At 43.4% G+C, this 16804-nt stretch overlaps 1 protein-coding gene across 1 annotated transcript; it reads right to left on the reverse strand.

The window, feature by feature from the left end:
* Positions 1-2633: 2633 nt before the first annotated feature.
* PLD4 (phospholipase D family member 4) lies at positions 2634-16538 on the reverse strand. The gene is made up of 11 exons (XM_033063981.1): positions 16450-16538; positions 13482-13571; positions 11184-11419; positions 10358-10541; positions 9860-9980; positions 9380-9507; positions 9013-9213; positions 8471-8610; positions 5503-5668; positions 4394-4490; positions 2634-3130 (listed from the first exon to the last, which is right to left on the reverse strand). Exons 1-11 carry the CDS (start codon positions 16450-16452, stop codon positions 2913-2915), a joined length of 1584 nt encoding a protein of 527 aa, XP_032919872.1. The 5' UTR covers positions 16453-16538; the 3' UTR covers positions 2634-2912.
* Positions 16539-16804: the final 266 nt, after the last annotated feature.

Here is a 16804-nt window from a genome sequence, read left to right on the forward strand (position 1 = left end):
GGATGGGGCAGCCTGTGCCAGGGCCTCACCACCCTCACAGTAAAGATTTTTTCCTTTGATCTAAGCCTGTTTCACATCAAAGACATTTAGAGTAGAACATGTAGCACAGTTAATTAAAAGGGGTCCACGATGATCACTCAGTCCACTTGCCTGTCACCAAATACAGGAAAAACATTGAGGTTATTAAGAGCATTGCCCAAATGCCTCTTGAACACTGACTGCTTTGTGGCATTGAACACCTCTCTAGACAAGTTTGGTTTAGTGTTTGACCACTCTCTTGGTACGGAGATGTTTCCTAGGGTCAACTCTGGACGTCCCCTGCTGCAACTTTGAACTATCCCCACACACCCTATCACTGGCTACCAGGAATAAAGAACTGGCACCGCCCTCTCCACTTCCCCTCCTCAGGAAGCTCCACCACCACAGTCCACCCTGCAACTAAAGCTGGCTATTCTGGGCCTCTGAGAGCAGAGTCAGTGGTCACAACCCAAGAACTATCCTCTAGGGATTATGGAGATATTCAGGACTGTCTGGAAATTAAGTGTACCCTGATATGGCATGAATGGTAGATGAAGTGTTTTCTCAGCACTTGGATCAAAGCAACAAAGGTATGTTTTATCTGGAACAACTGGGAAAGGCAAATCCTGGGTAGTGGCAGGAAAATAAGAACTGTTAATAGTGAAGCTTTTGGAACAAGCTGGTGTCTAATGTGTGCAGACAGGTGACTTTGAGGTCTTGTCTGTACCCATAACCCATGGAGCCAGGTTCTGTCTTGCTGTCACCTGCACTGCTGTTGCAGCATTGTGGCCACAAGGCACTGCACCAAACCAAGAGCTTCCAGAGGTGATCCTGCTGGAGAGCAGTGCAGCAGCTCCTCCTGAAAGCCACTCCAGTAAAGCAGAGCCAATTCACACACCTTGTACTCCCTCATAGCACAGTATGTGAGATGAGCTGACCAGAGGAGAGTATCCATGCTCAAGACCTAATCCAGAGACTTTCTCTAGATATGAATAACCAGTACTGACAAAAATCTGAACAGCCTGCAGTCAGACTAGAAAATCATAGAGTATCCTGAGTGGGAGGGGACTCACAATGTCCAGCTCCTGGCTCTACACCCCAAGAATCGCACCACATCTCCAAGAGTGTAGTTCAGATGTTTCTTGTAACTTCCCTGGGGAGCCTTTCCAATGTCCAGCCACCCTCTGGGTGAAAAACCTTTTCCTAATATCTGATCTGCCCAAGGATGGTGCTAATAAATACCACTGAAGGCCCCAGGTTACATTTGCTACAGTCCTTAGTTTGGAGAAATCACAATCTAAATGAGACAAGTAGGAGATGAATGGGTAAGGGCTGTTATTAACCCTGTTTCATAAATGGAAAAGAATTGAGACTCAAAGCCTGGTTATAACTTACATGATATTCTACCTTTCTAATGGAAAACAAGTAAATAAGAATCAAGGTATGAATGGGCTTCAAAAGTTTCACAAGAAACCAGGTAAATAATCTCAAGTTTCTCTTAGGTTTAGTTTATGGTATTAATTGTAATCTCCTCCCTTCACTTTCCCATATGTAGAGGAAAACCAAGAGTGATGTCAGTAGAGAAAATAGAAGAGCACTCTCCTACGCATCTATTTTTCTTTTATAAGCCAAACCTTAACCTGCCTGAGGTTTATATGGCCATAAGAAATCTGCCAGATTGTCCAGAAACTCTGTCCCACTGAACAACTAATCCAGCACGGTCTGATTCGAGCTCACAAGTATAAGAGAAAGAGGTTTTCTTCTTACTCCTGCAATATCTATCCCTGCCAAAACACAAAAACACAGCTTGGAGTGCCATCTAGAGGAATGTGCTCCTTTACAGAAAACTCTTGTGTTGGTTGAAGTTGTAACATCTCACAAAGGTTTTCAACTAGCTCTAGTAAGGAAATAGGGGGTGAGAGCATGAAAAACACCTACATATTTCTCAATATTTTGGCATGTATGTGAATATGTCCAAAATTTCAATGATATCTGTACATGTAACTGCATGTCTTAAAAAATCTGCCACAGTAACAAGAAGCATTAATTTGTAATGATGGATAAGATACTCCAAGGAGTCTTGGAAGTGTCTGAAGAAATAGCTAAGGAGCAGCCTGGAAATCACAAAAGGGAACTTTAATGGGGGTCACCTCTAAAAGTCCTTTAGATTTTTGTGTATGCACAGCCCTGGCAAGGCTCATGGAGTTCCAGCCCAGTGCCACTCACAGCACTCACAGCTGGAGCACATGTCCTGCTCTCCTTTCCTGTTTGGTGCACAAGACCAGCACCCAGACATCCAAACATCCCCAGACACTCGGGGTTCCCTGTTCCAGGGCAGCTGAGTTGGAAACTGGCCCCAAGGTTTAAATCCCAGACATGTATCTCTAGCAGTTAGCCTCAACACTTATAAACAGGTACTTCCCTGTATCTGTAATTTCTGAAATTTAAAAATCTTTTTGAAATCTGCCATTGCTGTTGTAGATGATCATATACATGGCTCAAACACTAAGATTTATTAAAAATGTTTAAACACATGTAAGCAAACACTGTTAATGCAACATTCAGGTTGAAATATATTGTTTCCAAGGATAAAATAACACAGCAATAATGATCTGTATCTCTGATGTTTGCTTTAATGCCAGACAGCTTGTCACACAACACTGTATTCATTTCATTAACTCTGTGATGAGGTAATCACACCAAAAAAAAAAAATCAAACATCATACATTGACGAATGGGTTTGCAGGTAGAGCCAACTATCAGAAATTCTCATGCATCAATGTGGATGCCACAAGGAAGTGATTTCTCTGACAAAGACAAAAAGGAGGGAGTTCCTTGATTTGCATGTGAACAAGATTCAAATACATTTTTTCTTACTATTTTAAATGTACATTTCAATTCACTTCAGGGTCTGCCTCCCAGTTACAGTCTTTCTGTCCCTGCACATCTTCCAGATTCACCGCATATTTGGAATTCCAGTCTCGTTCAAAAAGGTCTTTCAACTGTTCCTGGACAGGTTGTTGCCTTCTTTGCGGGTTGGTCGAATTCTGTTTGATAATTAGTCCCACACCAGCTGTATCAGTGAAGTAGTTTTCTGACCAATTGGAAGTCCCTGTGCAATGGAAAAGTAGCTGATTAGAAAACATTCATTTCCCAGTGTTCTGTTTGATCTCTGGGCTTTGTTGATTTGCTCTATGACTGCAAATCTCATTAGGACCAACAGGACAGCAAAAATCGGGTCACCTCCTTCTTATGCCAGACCTCAGATTTTGAAAATTTGCTATTAACTCCAACCCTGAAGGTTCATAACCTTCTGATTTGTTACAGCCTGTGACAGAATGCACAAATCTACTCATAAACATGGTAATAAAGTGCAATATTTCAGTATTAAGAGGGGTAAAAGCCAGTGTTTGACATGGGTTCCTGTGTTTAAAGAAAAAAGTCTTTAATGGACTTAATTCTCTTCACTTGTTAAAGGAAAACAAAAGGAGAAACTGGAGTCTTGATCAATAAACCCTCAGGAGCTGTTCTGAGCTTGACATGCAAAGCCTACTTCTAAGCCAGGCAAAGCTGGGAATCCAGCTGCAGACATTGTCTGGGGCTCTCTCCAAAGCTACCTCAGTTCAGAAAGTCAAGCACTGAGAAAAATACACATTTTATCACTTACACACTTCCCCTCGTGATTGCCTTAGCCAGAAAAATCTGTCAATTCCAGAAGGTGCTTAGGCATGAAAACAAATTATCTGCATATATGCCTTCAAGTACAAAACAAGTTATTAAAGTATTGAAGGCAATTGGAGTTGTAAACCCTCAGCCAGTTGGAAGATCAGGCTATTTGCTGGTGTGTATAGCTGGGAGGATGAGCTGGCTGAAATGACAGAGCACTTTCACATCCCATTTTTGGAGGGTTCCTAGTAAAAGAGTGAAATATAAACACCATCCTGGCTTTCAGGAACAGCACACAGTTGACATTACTGTTTTCTCATTTCCTTTCCTAGAGTTCTGTTCAACAAACAGAATTAATTCCTCCCAGCAGTTCCTTTTTATTAAAGCAGCATAATGCTGTATACTGGAGCAGCAGCTATCCCTGTCATTCTGAGCACACAGGCTGTGAAATTCCCACTGTGCTTGACACAGGCTGTGCACTCAGCCTTGCCATGCTCTGTTCCTAATGGTTCACAATCATATGAAATAATCTCTTACTGAACTTGACCTACATTATTTTCTCCCCTTCATGTCTGTACTCTTTACCTAGGACAGACTTTGCTTTATATGGCAAAATGAGGTATTTTTTGGTATTGCAGCTGATCCTATCTCAGTCTCAGTCCAGTAGATCTGGAGATACTGTAAGTATTTGGAATAATGGAATACATACCGATGTAGGCTACTTTATCAGTGACCATGTATTTGTTGTGATTCACTCTCCCATGAGGAATGTTTGTGTGATTCAGAAGGGGAACAATGAAGAGTTTCTGGAGGGAGATAAATATAAAATATTAGCAGAAATACTAGAGTGAGGAACAGACTTCATTGGACAGTGCATTTTTTCTATAGTTTTAAAGAATAGAATAGTATGAGAAGAACAGAAGAGAACATACTACACTCTTATTGAATAGACCATAGAAGAGATTTTACTCCTATCCAAGAAAACTAGCAAATAATACTCTCACTATACATAAAACTAGATAAGCAATTGAGATCAGATACAGATAATGTTTGCCTCACAATGTTCCATTAGTGGCACAGCTATTATCATTATAGGGCAGACAATTAAATGCAGTTTTAGGCAGCTGTTTAATAGATCTGCATTTACCACTGATTGCTGCTCTTATTTTGTGCAAGAATGGGCTGATCACAGATACAAGGGGTAATGCAGACAACTATAATGCCTAACTTATTGTGTTAACTCTTACCAAAATCTGTATTTCCCTTTTTATTTTTTTTCTGAAACCCACTTCTCCTTCTGTGCTATCTCTCTGTTGTGATTACTGCATCATTTTGGGAGCATCCCCGCTCCACTTGATGCATTCCAGCCTCATGCCTATGGCCTGCGTGCAATAGTTAGTGTTCAAGAATAGATCTATCTATATAGGTAGACTGCAGAGCTCTCAATTTTGAAAAAACTGATAGCAATTGGACCGATTTAACATATTCCATGCAGGAAAAGGTCTCTGAGAGGAGCACTAAATTATCATATAAACTGTTACTGTCATGGTGCTCAGCAAAAGCAGCTGCCTGGATAATGTCTCCAGTGCCACAGCCAGGCACATACCTGGTATCACTAGTAGCCTGAAATAGCTGCTTTCTCAAAGATTATATATTGGGCCCTATTTTCTCAAAACTGGGAAGCAGTCACTGCAAAACCAGACAACCTGCTTCTCTAAAAGCCAATATTTGTACACACAAACAGCAGCTTAGTCTCAGAAATCAGTGTGGGGCCGTATCCTCAAGTTGTCTTTCCAAAATCAGGTTTCTTATTCATACCACGTCGATGCTGATGGGGACATGTGGGTTGTTGAGAGCACGCAGGGACCGCAGATAGTGGAGCATGGCTGGGTCAGTGTATGCCCAGCAGCTGACCAGAAGCCGGACCTGTGCTCTGTGGTTGAAAGCCGCACGTCTCAGGGCGTTGTCAATGGCTGGCCAGTATCTGCAGAAAAGGAGGTGGGTGCAGAATGATCATTTTTTAAACAGTTCACTAGAAAGTTGTGACATTGAACTGAGGCTACAAGTGATGCACAGATGGATTTCTGATGTCTAGTGAGTGAAGCACTTGTGGCTACCCTGGAGGTACAAACAAGGCTGCTGCCTTCTACCAAATCCATTCTTCTAACAGAATGTGTTTTGAGACCTCCAGAGTCTGCCAAAATTGGGGTGAAATTCATCCAAAAGTTTAAAGCTTAGGAAAGTGCACATACACAGAGAAACACTCAGCATGGGGCCACCATGCTCATCTCCTTATGAAATTAAAGATAACAATGGTAACTCCAGGGTAAAGCCAGTTCATACAGCACAGAGTAAAAGGGGCAGTGCAGAGCCCAGAGGAAAGCCTAAGAACCATTTTGCAGAATGTGGCTTTTTCAGGCCCCTGGAGACTGTTTCCAGTGACTGCAGTGGTCCTGTGCCATCAGCCAGCCTGGGCAGACCCTCCCTGTCCTCATTGTGTGTGCCCAAGGTAATGGACACAGCTGTGCTCTCCATGTTCCCTGAACATGGGAAAATCCATTTTCCTGGCACTTGTGTTGGCTGTAGCTATGGGGAACATTTTTAATGTCCTTCACCCAGCTACACAACAGTAAAAGCTGGACAATGTGCATCCCAGGGCTGGTAACTCCAAACACCCATGCAGCATTTTCATTCCATAGATCCTAACAAATGCTGCACAGAGGGAGACGAGCATGTTTAGTACAGATTGGAGGGCTGATACAGAGAGAGGTCCAGCATTTGTTCACAGTCCCATGAGCAATGATGAATTAATTTGCCTAACTTAATCCTTTTGGTCTTATGTACAAAGGCCTGAATTCTCTAATCCTCCCCCATGCATCATCCTATTGTGATCAATGGCTTGGCCACGTGCTCTGAGGCTCAGGCTTGACTTAGAGATCCTGGAAAGCTTGGAAAATCATGCTATTTGTAATGCAATTTTTGAATGGTTTCAATTTTTAAAATATATCAGTTTCTAGTTGATTAACACTCAGGCATTAGACAGCGGCTTTGTTCCCTCTGCCTCAGCTGCTGGAGGAGCCTAACCTGAACTAATCAGCTTCAATTCATGGCACTACAGCTGGTTGCTGTGGAGATAGCCCGAGGCCCTGCACTGCTTTCCCTGGGCCTTTCAAACTCTTGTTTGCATCTGATCAGCCCTAGATGTCACAAACTGTGGATTAAGCCTTCAGATGAAGAATAAGGAGTATTAATGCATTCAATCCTAAGGGGGAAAAGAGACTTTCTGGGAACTTATTCCTGGCTAAAATCAGAAGATGAGGAACCCAGAGACTCAACTGTACTACATAGAAACCAAAAATCCTCTGAACTGTTTGATTTATTAAATATATCCTCCAAATAGAAGCCAGTCTCTTGTTTCTTGGAGAGTAGAATTATCTGTGTCTCTCTATTATTGTAAAATCTTCCCCATAACACACCTGTGCCCCAGCTTTGCACAGTTATGACAGAGGACATGATCCATGGTATCGTTCTGGCTAAATGGCAGCCTGGAGCTTACCCTGTTCAACAAGCCATGCTGTACGTGTTTCTTTCACTTGAACTTCTTTCTCACATTATTTAGATGGTTGGAAAATTCAGAAATGTTGTAAGCAGATAATTCAGAGTACTTGTTTGCATGTAAACATCGTAATTCAAGCATATCTGAGAGGATTTGGGAGTCATAGTGCTGCTCCATGACTGACTCACTTTCTGTTAGTCAGAAATTTCTGTGTTACTCAGGCTTGTAACCCAAACCTTCTATGATTCTGTGATTACTCCAGATCACCACTATCACCTCATCTCTGAAACTGCTACTGGAACTTAGATGGAATTATTAAAAACAAAATAAAAACCCCAAACAACAACAAAAAAACCCAACCCAACCCAAACAACAACAACCAAAAAAAAAACCCCTACCAACCTCCAAACAAACAAAAACCCCCGGAAGTTTCTTTTAGAGGCTGATTCAGCTCTCACTGCAAAGGTCAGGACAGTCAAGAGCCATCCTCTAAACTATGGGTCAAGTGCATCAAGCAGGAGATAGAGCAGGAAGTCAAGACTCTTCAGAAGTAGAGGACAGCAAGAAAGCAAAATTGGAGCAAGAAAGGAGAGAACAGCAATGTTTTCTCTGAAAAATCTGATGTCAGATAAATTTCTGGTGTTCCCTCTGTCTGTTCATAAAGCTGCTGTGCTGAATTTTGGAGGATGCTGGAGTGACTGTCCCTAGAATGGCATTTCACAGGTTTCCTGTTGTGTGTAGAACACGGGAGGCTGCTCTAAAACACCAGCAAAGCACACAGGTATTGGATATCATCCTTCCTGCAGCCTCGGGACTGGAATCACAGCATCCTAGAATTGTTCTGGAAAAGACCTTTAAGATCATCAAGTCCAGCTCTCAGCCCAGCACCATGTTCCCCACTAAACCATGTACTCAAGTGCCACATCCACAGAATTTTTGAACAGTTCCAGGAATGGTGGCTCCACCACTTCCCTGGATAGTCTGTTCCAACACCTGACAACCCTTTCCATTAATTTCTTTTTCCTCATATCTAATCTAAACCTCCCCTGGCACGACTTGAGGTGATTTCTCTCATCTTGTCCCTTGGTACCTGGGAGGCACAGTCTATGGGAAGGCTGTGAATGCAGAGCAAAGCCTCTCTCTGAATATTTTCATTGCAGAAGGAGGGGAATCACATTTTTTTTCATTAAATAGTACAAGTAACTGATTTGCTCAGGATTAAAATTGTACCTTTTTGGATTAATAAAACGGCTAGTAGGAAAATATTCCATAACAGAAACATAGACAAACTCTTGTGCCTGACTGATAATGCTGAGTATAGCATAGAGGTCATGGGTGCGACCTGCTGGACAAAATGCTGGAGGGGAAGCCTGTAAAAAAAAAAGAAAACATGTAGGTCAGTGATTTAATCTTATTTTTTTTTTCCCAGACTGTGACTCAATTATGTTTAGAGCTATCTAGTTTTCATTGAAATGTCACACTTGGGCTGGACCACCACCTTTCCTCATGCCTTCCCATATCCTGCTGGGTCAGATGCTTATTGATATATTGGGTCTAGAAGTGATTAGAAGAGACCTGCACACTGTTCCTGCCATACAATTTGACAGCTTATGCTGGTGTTATCTCTATTCTCTGAATAGTTCCAGATAAACCCAAGGAACAAATTATTATTCACCTGGAGCTCAAGCAACTGAGGAGGACTGGTGAAGAAACTTTCCTGCCAAATCCTCTAACAGTTTACAGTCTGTCATGTTATTTTCAAACATACTTACAGAAAAATAGGCTTCTGTCAAGATTCCATTAAATTCTACTTCCAGAGGCTGATGATTGTTAATGTGGGTAGAATAATTAAGAGGCCAAGGGAATGGGATGGTAGCATTAGGATATCCAACATCCCAGTAGGTACTGAATGTTTTCCAGAGGTCTTTGGCCAAACAGCTGCAGTTATAGATCACAGCACCAAACTCTTTCACCTGCAAAGAGAGCAAGCTGTCACAGCCCCAGAAGGAGCCACCTCCAGGGGTTTCTTTGCTGTTTCTTCTGCTCTGACAATATTTTACGTCATTACAATTTTTCTCTGTTATCTGCTAGGATGTGAGTTTTCCCCCAGATTTTTGAATGTGCAGCAGTAGAGGTTACCTGAGATAAAGCTCTCCAGTCCATATTTGCACTACCAATATATATGTGTTTCATGTCCACTATCCAGAATTTGCTATGCAACACTCCTCCTGTCAAACGTCCAAAATCAATCTTTCTCACATGAGCACCTGAAGAAAGATGGGGAGGAGAAAAAAGAATTTAGATACCGCATGGAGATGGTTCCTCAACGGCCAGAACACATCTGCATGTCTGACTCTTGCAGGCAGCAACAACTACCAAAATTCACAAGCACTCATTCCTGGGAATGCAATAACTTGAAAAAAAAACCATGCAAAATGTGAACTTTCAGAAAATCCTAAAGAGCATGGTAACACAGAAAGAAAGCATGAACTAGTGAGCAGATGGTGCTTGTCCTGTGAACCCATGTAAGCACCACACCAGAACAGGAGAGCAGTTTCCCCCAGATGCCTTTTTGCAGTACAGAAACTCTGAGTGGATCACTGAAGGGGAATAATTTACCTTTTTCCTCTAAAACCTCAAGGTCCCTTGATTTTGTAGCCAGAGTTGGTGAACTTGCTGCAATATACAAAGAGACATTCTCTGCGAGTAACCTCTCAAACCTCTGCAGAATATCTTCACCCTGTGTGGTACATTGTTATTTTTTATATTTTCTAACAGAATATTGTAATATTGTATTGTTATATTGTTATTTTTTATATTTTACCTTCTTACTACAGAAGGTGTAGTAAGATATATGCAAGTGTGATGTTACTAATGAGTATTTCCTTTGAAGAACCCCAGCACAAGGAAGGTCAGAAATGTCACCTTTTCCAATCTAACTTGACTGAAGGAGGAAAGTTGGAATGTTGCTTCAGAACAGCATGGAAAACCTTCCTGGATTTGCAGGAGGAGTCAAGCAATGTCTCTGGGAGTCAGACCACACAGCAAACCTGCCCCATGCCACATGTACATGAGAAAAAACAGCTACAGACATTCTTACTGCTGATTTTACATTACCTGCTTGGAAGAGGAGTCATTGACACCAATATCCTTCCCAGTCAGAGACCAGTAGTAAGAAGCCACATGAACTTTTTCCTGGGCTAGACCAAGCAGTCTCACCCAGGCTTGGTACAAGGGTTTGGCAGCAGTGCTGTTTATCTCGAAGGGTAAGTCATAGGGAACATTTTCCACAAGTTCAAAGCTGCAATGATAATTTTATATTGTGAAGCAAGTGACTGTGGCCCCGAGAGGACACCAAGCACCTGTCAGGCTGTACAGCTGGCCATGCTGGGTGTCACCTCCACAGCAAACAAGATGAGCTGGACAAACAGGCTGGCAGTGCTCTCTACCCCTAGTTTTTATAGCCAGGTTTTTATTGTACAGTGATGCCCCAAATTCAGCAGAATGGTTTCTCAGCAGCCATTCTGAGCTTTTTATTATACCACACCTAAGATGTGAGAAAAGCAAACCCCCATAGCTGGATGCTGCTTGGGTACCCTCTTCACCCTGTCCCAGCAGAGACATTCCCTGCCCCTCTGAGGAAGGCTGCTCTGCCAGCTGCTCACTCTGCTGCCACAGGAGGAGGATGGAGGTGCCAGAGGAGCAGCCGAGCTGGGATGAACATACAAGCACAGGACTGGGAGAGGAGCTGTGCACTGCCCCTCACAGCAGGCAACCACAATTACCCAGTGCCTAAACAGCACCCCCACTCTTCCCAAATTAGTGGTGCTCCATCACTTATGATACAGTGGGAAGAGAATAAAACCCATGCTGGTATTGTCAGTACTGTAACTATTTCTCCATCTGGTGGTGGCTTCTCCACATGCCATCTAACCTGGCTCACCTGCAGGAGTCATTGCATCTGTTGGTGCCCTCCTCAGTTATTGTGGTTCTTGGGAGATCTCCATAGAGCCCCTCTTCCTCTGGGAGATCTCTGTAGGCTCCTTCCTGCTCCACCTTCCTGTAGATGATGGCAACTACGGCTTCTTCTCTGTTAGCACCAGCTCTGCTGCACACACTCATGAAGTAAGTAGCCATGAGGACAAGACCAAGCATCAAAATTGCTCCTAAGATTTGAAACTAGAACAGAATCCACAGAGGAGAAGATTTAAGTGATCACCAAGATACTGATGCACCAGCTAATGGATGACTGCCTGTGCAGGGGAATAAATCACACTCTTTGAACAGGAGATCTGCTTGCAGCTACTGGCAGACAGAGCAACCTGATCTAGTTGTAGATGTCCCTTCTCTCTGCAGGGGGATGGACTGGATGACCTTTAAAAGGTCCCTTTAAACTCAAATGAGGTACAGTGAAAAGGAACAAAACTTGCCAAAGTTATTCACGCTGAAACCCCAAAATCGGGGAAGAAAGGTAAACAAACAGACAGGAGAAGAAACTGAAGAAATGAAATGTTAAAAAAACAAAAGAGAAAATTCTGAAACTAAGTGAAAACAATAAAAACCATTGGGATGACATGAAGTACAAGGAAATGGACCAAAGTTTGGCCAAATTATCCTCCTTGAAATGGCAAGATTTCATTCCCTTTCCTAAAAGGAAATTCTTTCTTTCAGGAAAGGGAATGAAATTTTGAGATCAGAGTACCAAGTGGAACAAACACTCTGGACAGGAGATATGATCAAATAAAATGAATTCGGAAAAAAAAATTGGAAATGGATTGGTTTTGTTTATGTAACAACTGTGATTTTAGTCCCATTTTTGGGGTTTTTTTTGTACCAACATATCAATCCCTTGGTTTTTTTCCCCAATTTTGTGATCAATTTGACATTGATTAGCTTTATTTTATCACAGGACCAATGGATGTTCAACAAAATTTCTACCAAAATCAAAATAAGGAAATTCCTAACACAAGATTAGCTGTGAGCAAAGCATTACCATAAAAAGGAAGTTTACGTTGTCAGGGGAGAAAAAACAGTTCAGAAAGTGTCAGAGGCAGAAAGACATTTTGTGGTTTCTGAACATGTTCTGTTTTTGTCTTAAAGCTCCCTTAATTTAGAGTACACAAATCTCATTTATCCATGTGAACAGTATTCCTATGTCATTCTAGTGCGGTGAGTTAGTTTCATTTCCCTTTTGCTGGACTTTCTTTTTCTTTTCCTGAATGTAGATGGGAGAAAAAAAGTACCCTGGCTACCTGGTAGCTTCAATCTGCAGTCCAGCCACTCACATGCTGAAAATTATGGCACCAGGCTCTAAATGTTGCCCTGTACCGAGCAGGAAAAGACAACCAACCACACATGCAGATCCATTTCCTCCCAGTAATTACCATGTCTGGCTCCCCATGGCAATTCTGGGGAGCTGGAACCATCCACCAGCCTGTCACAGGCAGCATGCACTCCAGAGCTGAGCTGCTGAGCTTCCAGGCAGGAGACTCGAGTCTGGGGTGGTTGTGAGGCTGTGGCCATAAATCTGAGCTCCCAGAAGGGCACACGGGAAAACCACACAGAAACCACTTTTCTCTGAGAGTTTCAGTTTCATGTAGATAAAGCTTCTTGCTTTTAATTTTCTCTGCTTTTCTCAAAATTTACAGTGCTGACATTGATTTCGGGCAGTGATTTGAATGAAATAATAATTTTTAAGGGATCTACTGAAATTTTTTGCCCTCTGGCTTGTTCTGTACCTCACCACAAAAAAACACCTCTCACCCATTGTTAAGAGTTCTGCATTTCATCACATGAACATGTTAGCAAGACTTAAACAGGTTTAAGAAGACATTTCTAAGGTAAGAAATCCATTTTGAAGTCACATCATAGCTGTCACCTATGGACTGTGATGTCCAGGTACTCTGGGCACCTGAAAAAATGAACAAATATATAAATATATGAATAAATGTTGTGCCAATGGGGGGAAGTGAGGCTGCTTGTACGAGCATGGTTTCCTTGTCCCAAGCCAGCCAGAGCTGCAGGATTTATCTCCACATTGTTCCCTCTGGGCAAGGTTTGATCAGTCTACCGGATAAATCAATGAGGGTTTTGTCACTCACTTGTTTACAAATAGGATTTAGACCTACACAGATTTCTAAAATGGCCAATAAAATAATTCTTCTTAACCTGTTAGTTCTTTTCAGAAATGTCGGTGCAATCTCAGCTCCTGTAAGCAAATGTGGTGTATCCCAGTAATTACCGTTTTGACGTCTTTTTGATTGTTCACGCCTAATTTCATGTTGGAGGACTCATTAAGCATCAGGGATGTTTTTAGTGCTTTTTTCACAATCTGAAAAACAGAAATGTATGCAAAGGGAAAAATAAAGCTTTATGACAACATTTGTGTACAGCCAATTACAGACAAAAAGTGCAGGTTACTGCCACTTTACACAGCGCTCTGAGATTTAAGTATGGATCTGTGCAACATCCTCCCTGCATTATGGGTCTTGAGTGACATTAACAGATTCCAAAGTGTCAGAGAGACGTGTCCCTGCAGTTTTCCCCCAGTGCTGTCTGCACACAAAATCCCTGCAGTAATTAATGTGCAAACAACTGCATTGCTGCCTCTTCCAGCCATCCTTCAACACCCACTTTTGTCCAGTTGCAAGCAAACATATTTACCAACAAGCAGTAATTAAATGCAGAAGCAGTGGGTGATGTTGTGCAGCCTCAGACTCATCCTGGGTGTGACCCTACTTCTGCTCTCTTCCTGTGCCTGTGAGTTGTCTTCAGTGCCAGCGTCTCTTCCAGAAGTGACTGTGTTGAGGGGCAGGGACCAGGCTGAAACACAAACTTCCCTTCTCCCCTATTGCAGTCATGACTCTAGAAAATAAGTTATCTTCTTTTCCTGCTCAGGCAGTATTTCTCCAATCTTGTGTTACCACCAGCAGAGGCATCCATAAGAGCAAATACCAAAAATATGCCAATGTGACAGCAGATGGCCAGACAGGGGGAGTTGGCATTTGCCTGTTTTACCTTCTCAGAAATCTGACACATGCCCAGTGGGTCGTGAATCATCCCTGCATTGGCAGAGGTGAATTTACCCCAGAGGAGCCTGATGACACTTCATTCTCAGAAGCAAGAAGCAGATCCTGGGGCACAGCAGACCTCAGGAGGTGCTACCAGATGGAACCATCACCTGCCCAGTCCCTGAATGACTGCGTCTGACCCCGAGCCACTGAGCACTTGTAGCCTGGAGGATGAACCTGCTGCAATGGTATTGGAGATGCAGTTGCACTATGGGTGGCCACACTCAAACAAGTTTTACATAGGAGTGATCCTGCCAGACTCGTCCCATCCATCTTTGCCATGTGTTCACAGCTGCTGTCACCTGAGCTGGGTGGGCTCATGGTGTCTGCCCTCCCCCAGCAGCAAAGCAGCACAGCTCTACATGTTCTCTGCTGCTTCCAGCTCCTGCCCACCCCCCTTTCTGTATGGATGCTGTGGCTGTGAGGAGCAGGCAGGGGCTGGGCACTGCCCAGACACAGCCCCAAAGGCTTCCTGTGGGACTCGACTCACAGGTACTGCTGGGGCTGAACCGAAGAGCTGGAGGATGTCTTGGAAAACAAGGGAGGTGGGTCTGAAACTTGGGGAATGCAGGGGATGTGGAAAGGGAGGGCCTGTGGTAAAAGAGCAGACGAGAGAATTACAGAGATGGAAAAGGTGGAGAAGGAAGAAAAGGTAGAAACACTCCTGCTTGGAAGCAGCTGGAGCTGTGTAGAAGAAAGCCACGTTTCCATTTCAGGACATGCTTGTTGTCATCAGCTGTAGTCACTGTAGCAGGGCCCACATCCCAAAGCAGTTTTACTCACACTTCTCAGTGGCACTTCTGTTTGCTGCCCCAGGCTCAGCTGAAGCTTTTACACTGGAAATAGTTACAAATGCAGGCAGGTAAACATCCATTCTCCCAGCCCTGGAGAAATGGAGTGGCTGCCAGCATGAAGGACTTCCCTGAAATACCTCTGAAATCCCAGTATGTGTTTTCAGCACAATACAAAGACCACTGACTTACCCCAAAGAACTGACAGCCCAAGCAGAGGGGAGGACATTACCCACCACACAGAGAAAGGTGTGTGACAGCAACACACATGAGAGGAAGTGGTCCCATTCCAACCCAGAAATCTTAGTGGGGAGAAAGGGAAGAGAGAGCAAGAGTGAAGATGTGAAAGAGCTGGGTAGGAAAGTGGGGCAAAGGAGGAGGAGAAAGGCATCAGATAAACAGCAGCAGCCCTTCAGGCTGGGCCAGGAGAGTGCACTGGGGCTGCAGGTCACACTCCACAGCTTGTGCCTTTGGCACTGCTGTCCCAGCCAGCTGGGCTGGCCAGGAACAGCCACCATGGGTGCCTCTCATCACAGAACTGGAGCTGGGAGGAGTTGCCTTGTCCCTCTGGCTCCCAAAGTCAAATCTGGGGACCCAGGCAGTGTCTGGTAAGGAACTGCAGGTGTCAGTGCTCCTACAGCCACGTGATGGCCTCAGAGGGATGGAGCTCACCAGAAACAACTTGTTTCACTTCTCTTTTTCAGCAAGTTACAAAATGTCTTCAAAAAGCAGTGTTTTTCTTGAAATATGAAGGCGAACAGATTTTTTATGTGCTGTGATAGAATCCTCTACCATTCTGTTCAAACAAAGCCCTTCTTGATGTTTTTGACTGGTGATGGGTTGGAGTCTCACCTGCTGTACAGAAGTCATGAGAACTGCTCTAAAACAGTTTAATTTTCAAGAAGGGAAACATCACAGACACAACCAGGATCCTAAGAACATTATTGTAGCTAGTCAGCAATTAACCACCTCTCCCTCGAAGCTTTCAGGGTTCTTCCAACTGGCAGTTTCAATGACTGACATTCATCCAAGAGCAATAAATACAAACAGTATTTAGCATTGCTTCACAGGCTGGGACACCAGCTAATGCCAGTCTGCTGAGTACCCACAGCACGCTGCTGTTTGTAACATTAAGGTTGTTTTCTCTTTGCCTCCAAAATACCTCTTGGTACTTCTTTTCTCCATCAGCAACAAATTGTGAGAGACTTCAACTTTCAAACACAAGAATGTGATTTTTCACTGTACAAAATCCTCCCCAGGAGCTGTTTGAAGTTCCTCAGATAAACAAGGTGCATTCATCTCTCCATGGCCACCCCCAGCTCTCTCAAGATGATGAAAATGTACTCACCATCCTGGAAAATCTCCTCCTGTGTGGATGCCCCACTGCACTCTGGTGCTACTTCCAGCTTTGTGTACAAGAGGCAGTACTCATGCTCTGTCAGCACATTTGTCTAGGGTTCTTCTGGTTTTTGCCCCTCCTGCTGTAGATCACTTCCTCTTAGACACTGAGTTTCACACAGTGCACTGACAGGGTGCTAAGTTATCATCCAGTTGTTGTTACCCAGTTCTTAAACTCTGGGTCCTGATGCTCACCTGTTTGCCATAACTTACTCTATTGGATGGCAAAGCTCCCACTCTGTGGTGGAAAGTCAGACTCCAGATCAGGGTGAGAAGACACTGGTTGGAAGGATTGCTCAGCTCTG

The sequence above is a fragment of the Catharus ustulatus genome, chromosome 6, assembly GCF_009819885.2.
Source record: "Catharus ustulatus isolate bCatUst1 chromosome 6, bCatUst1.pri.v2, whole genome shotgun sequence".
Classification (NCBI taxonomy): Eukaryota; Metazoa; Chordata; class Aves; order Passeriformes; family Turdidae; genus Catharus; species Catharus ustulatus.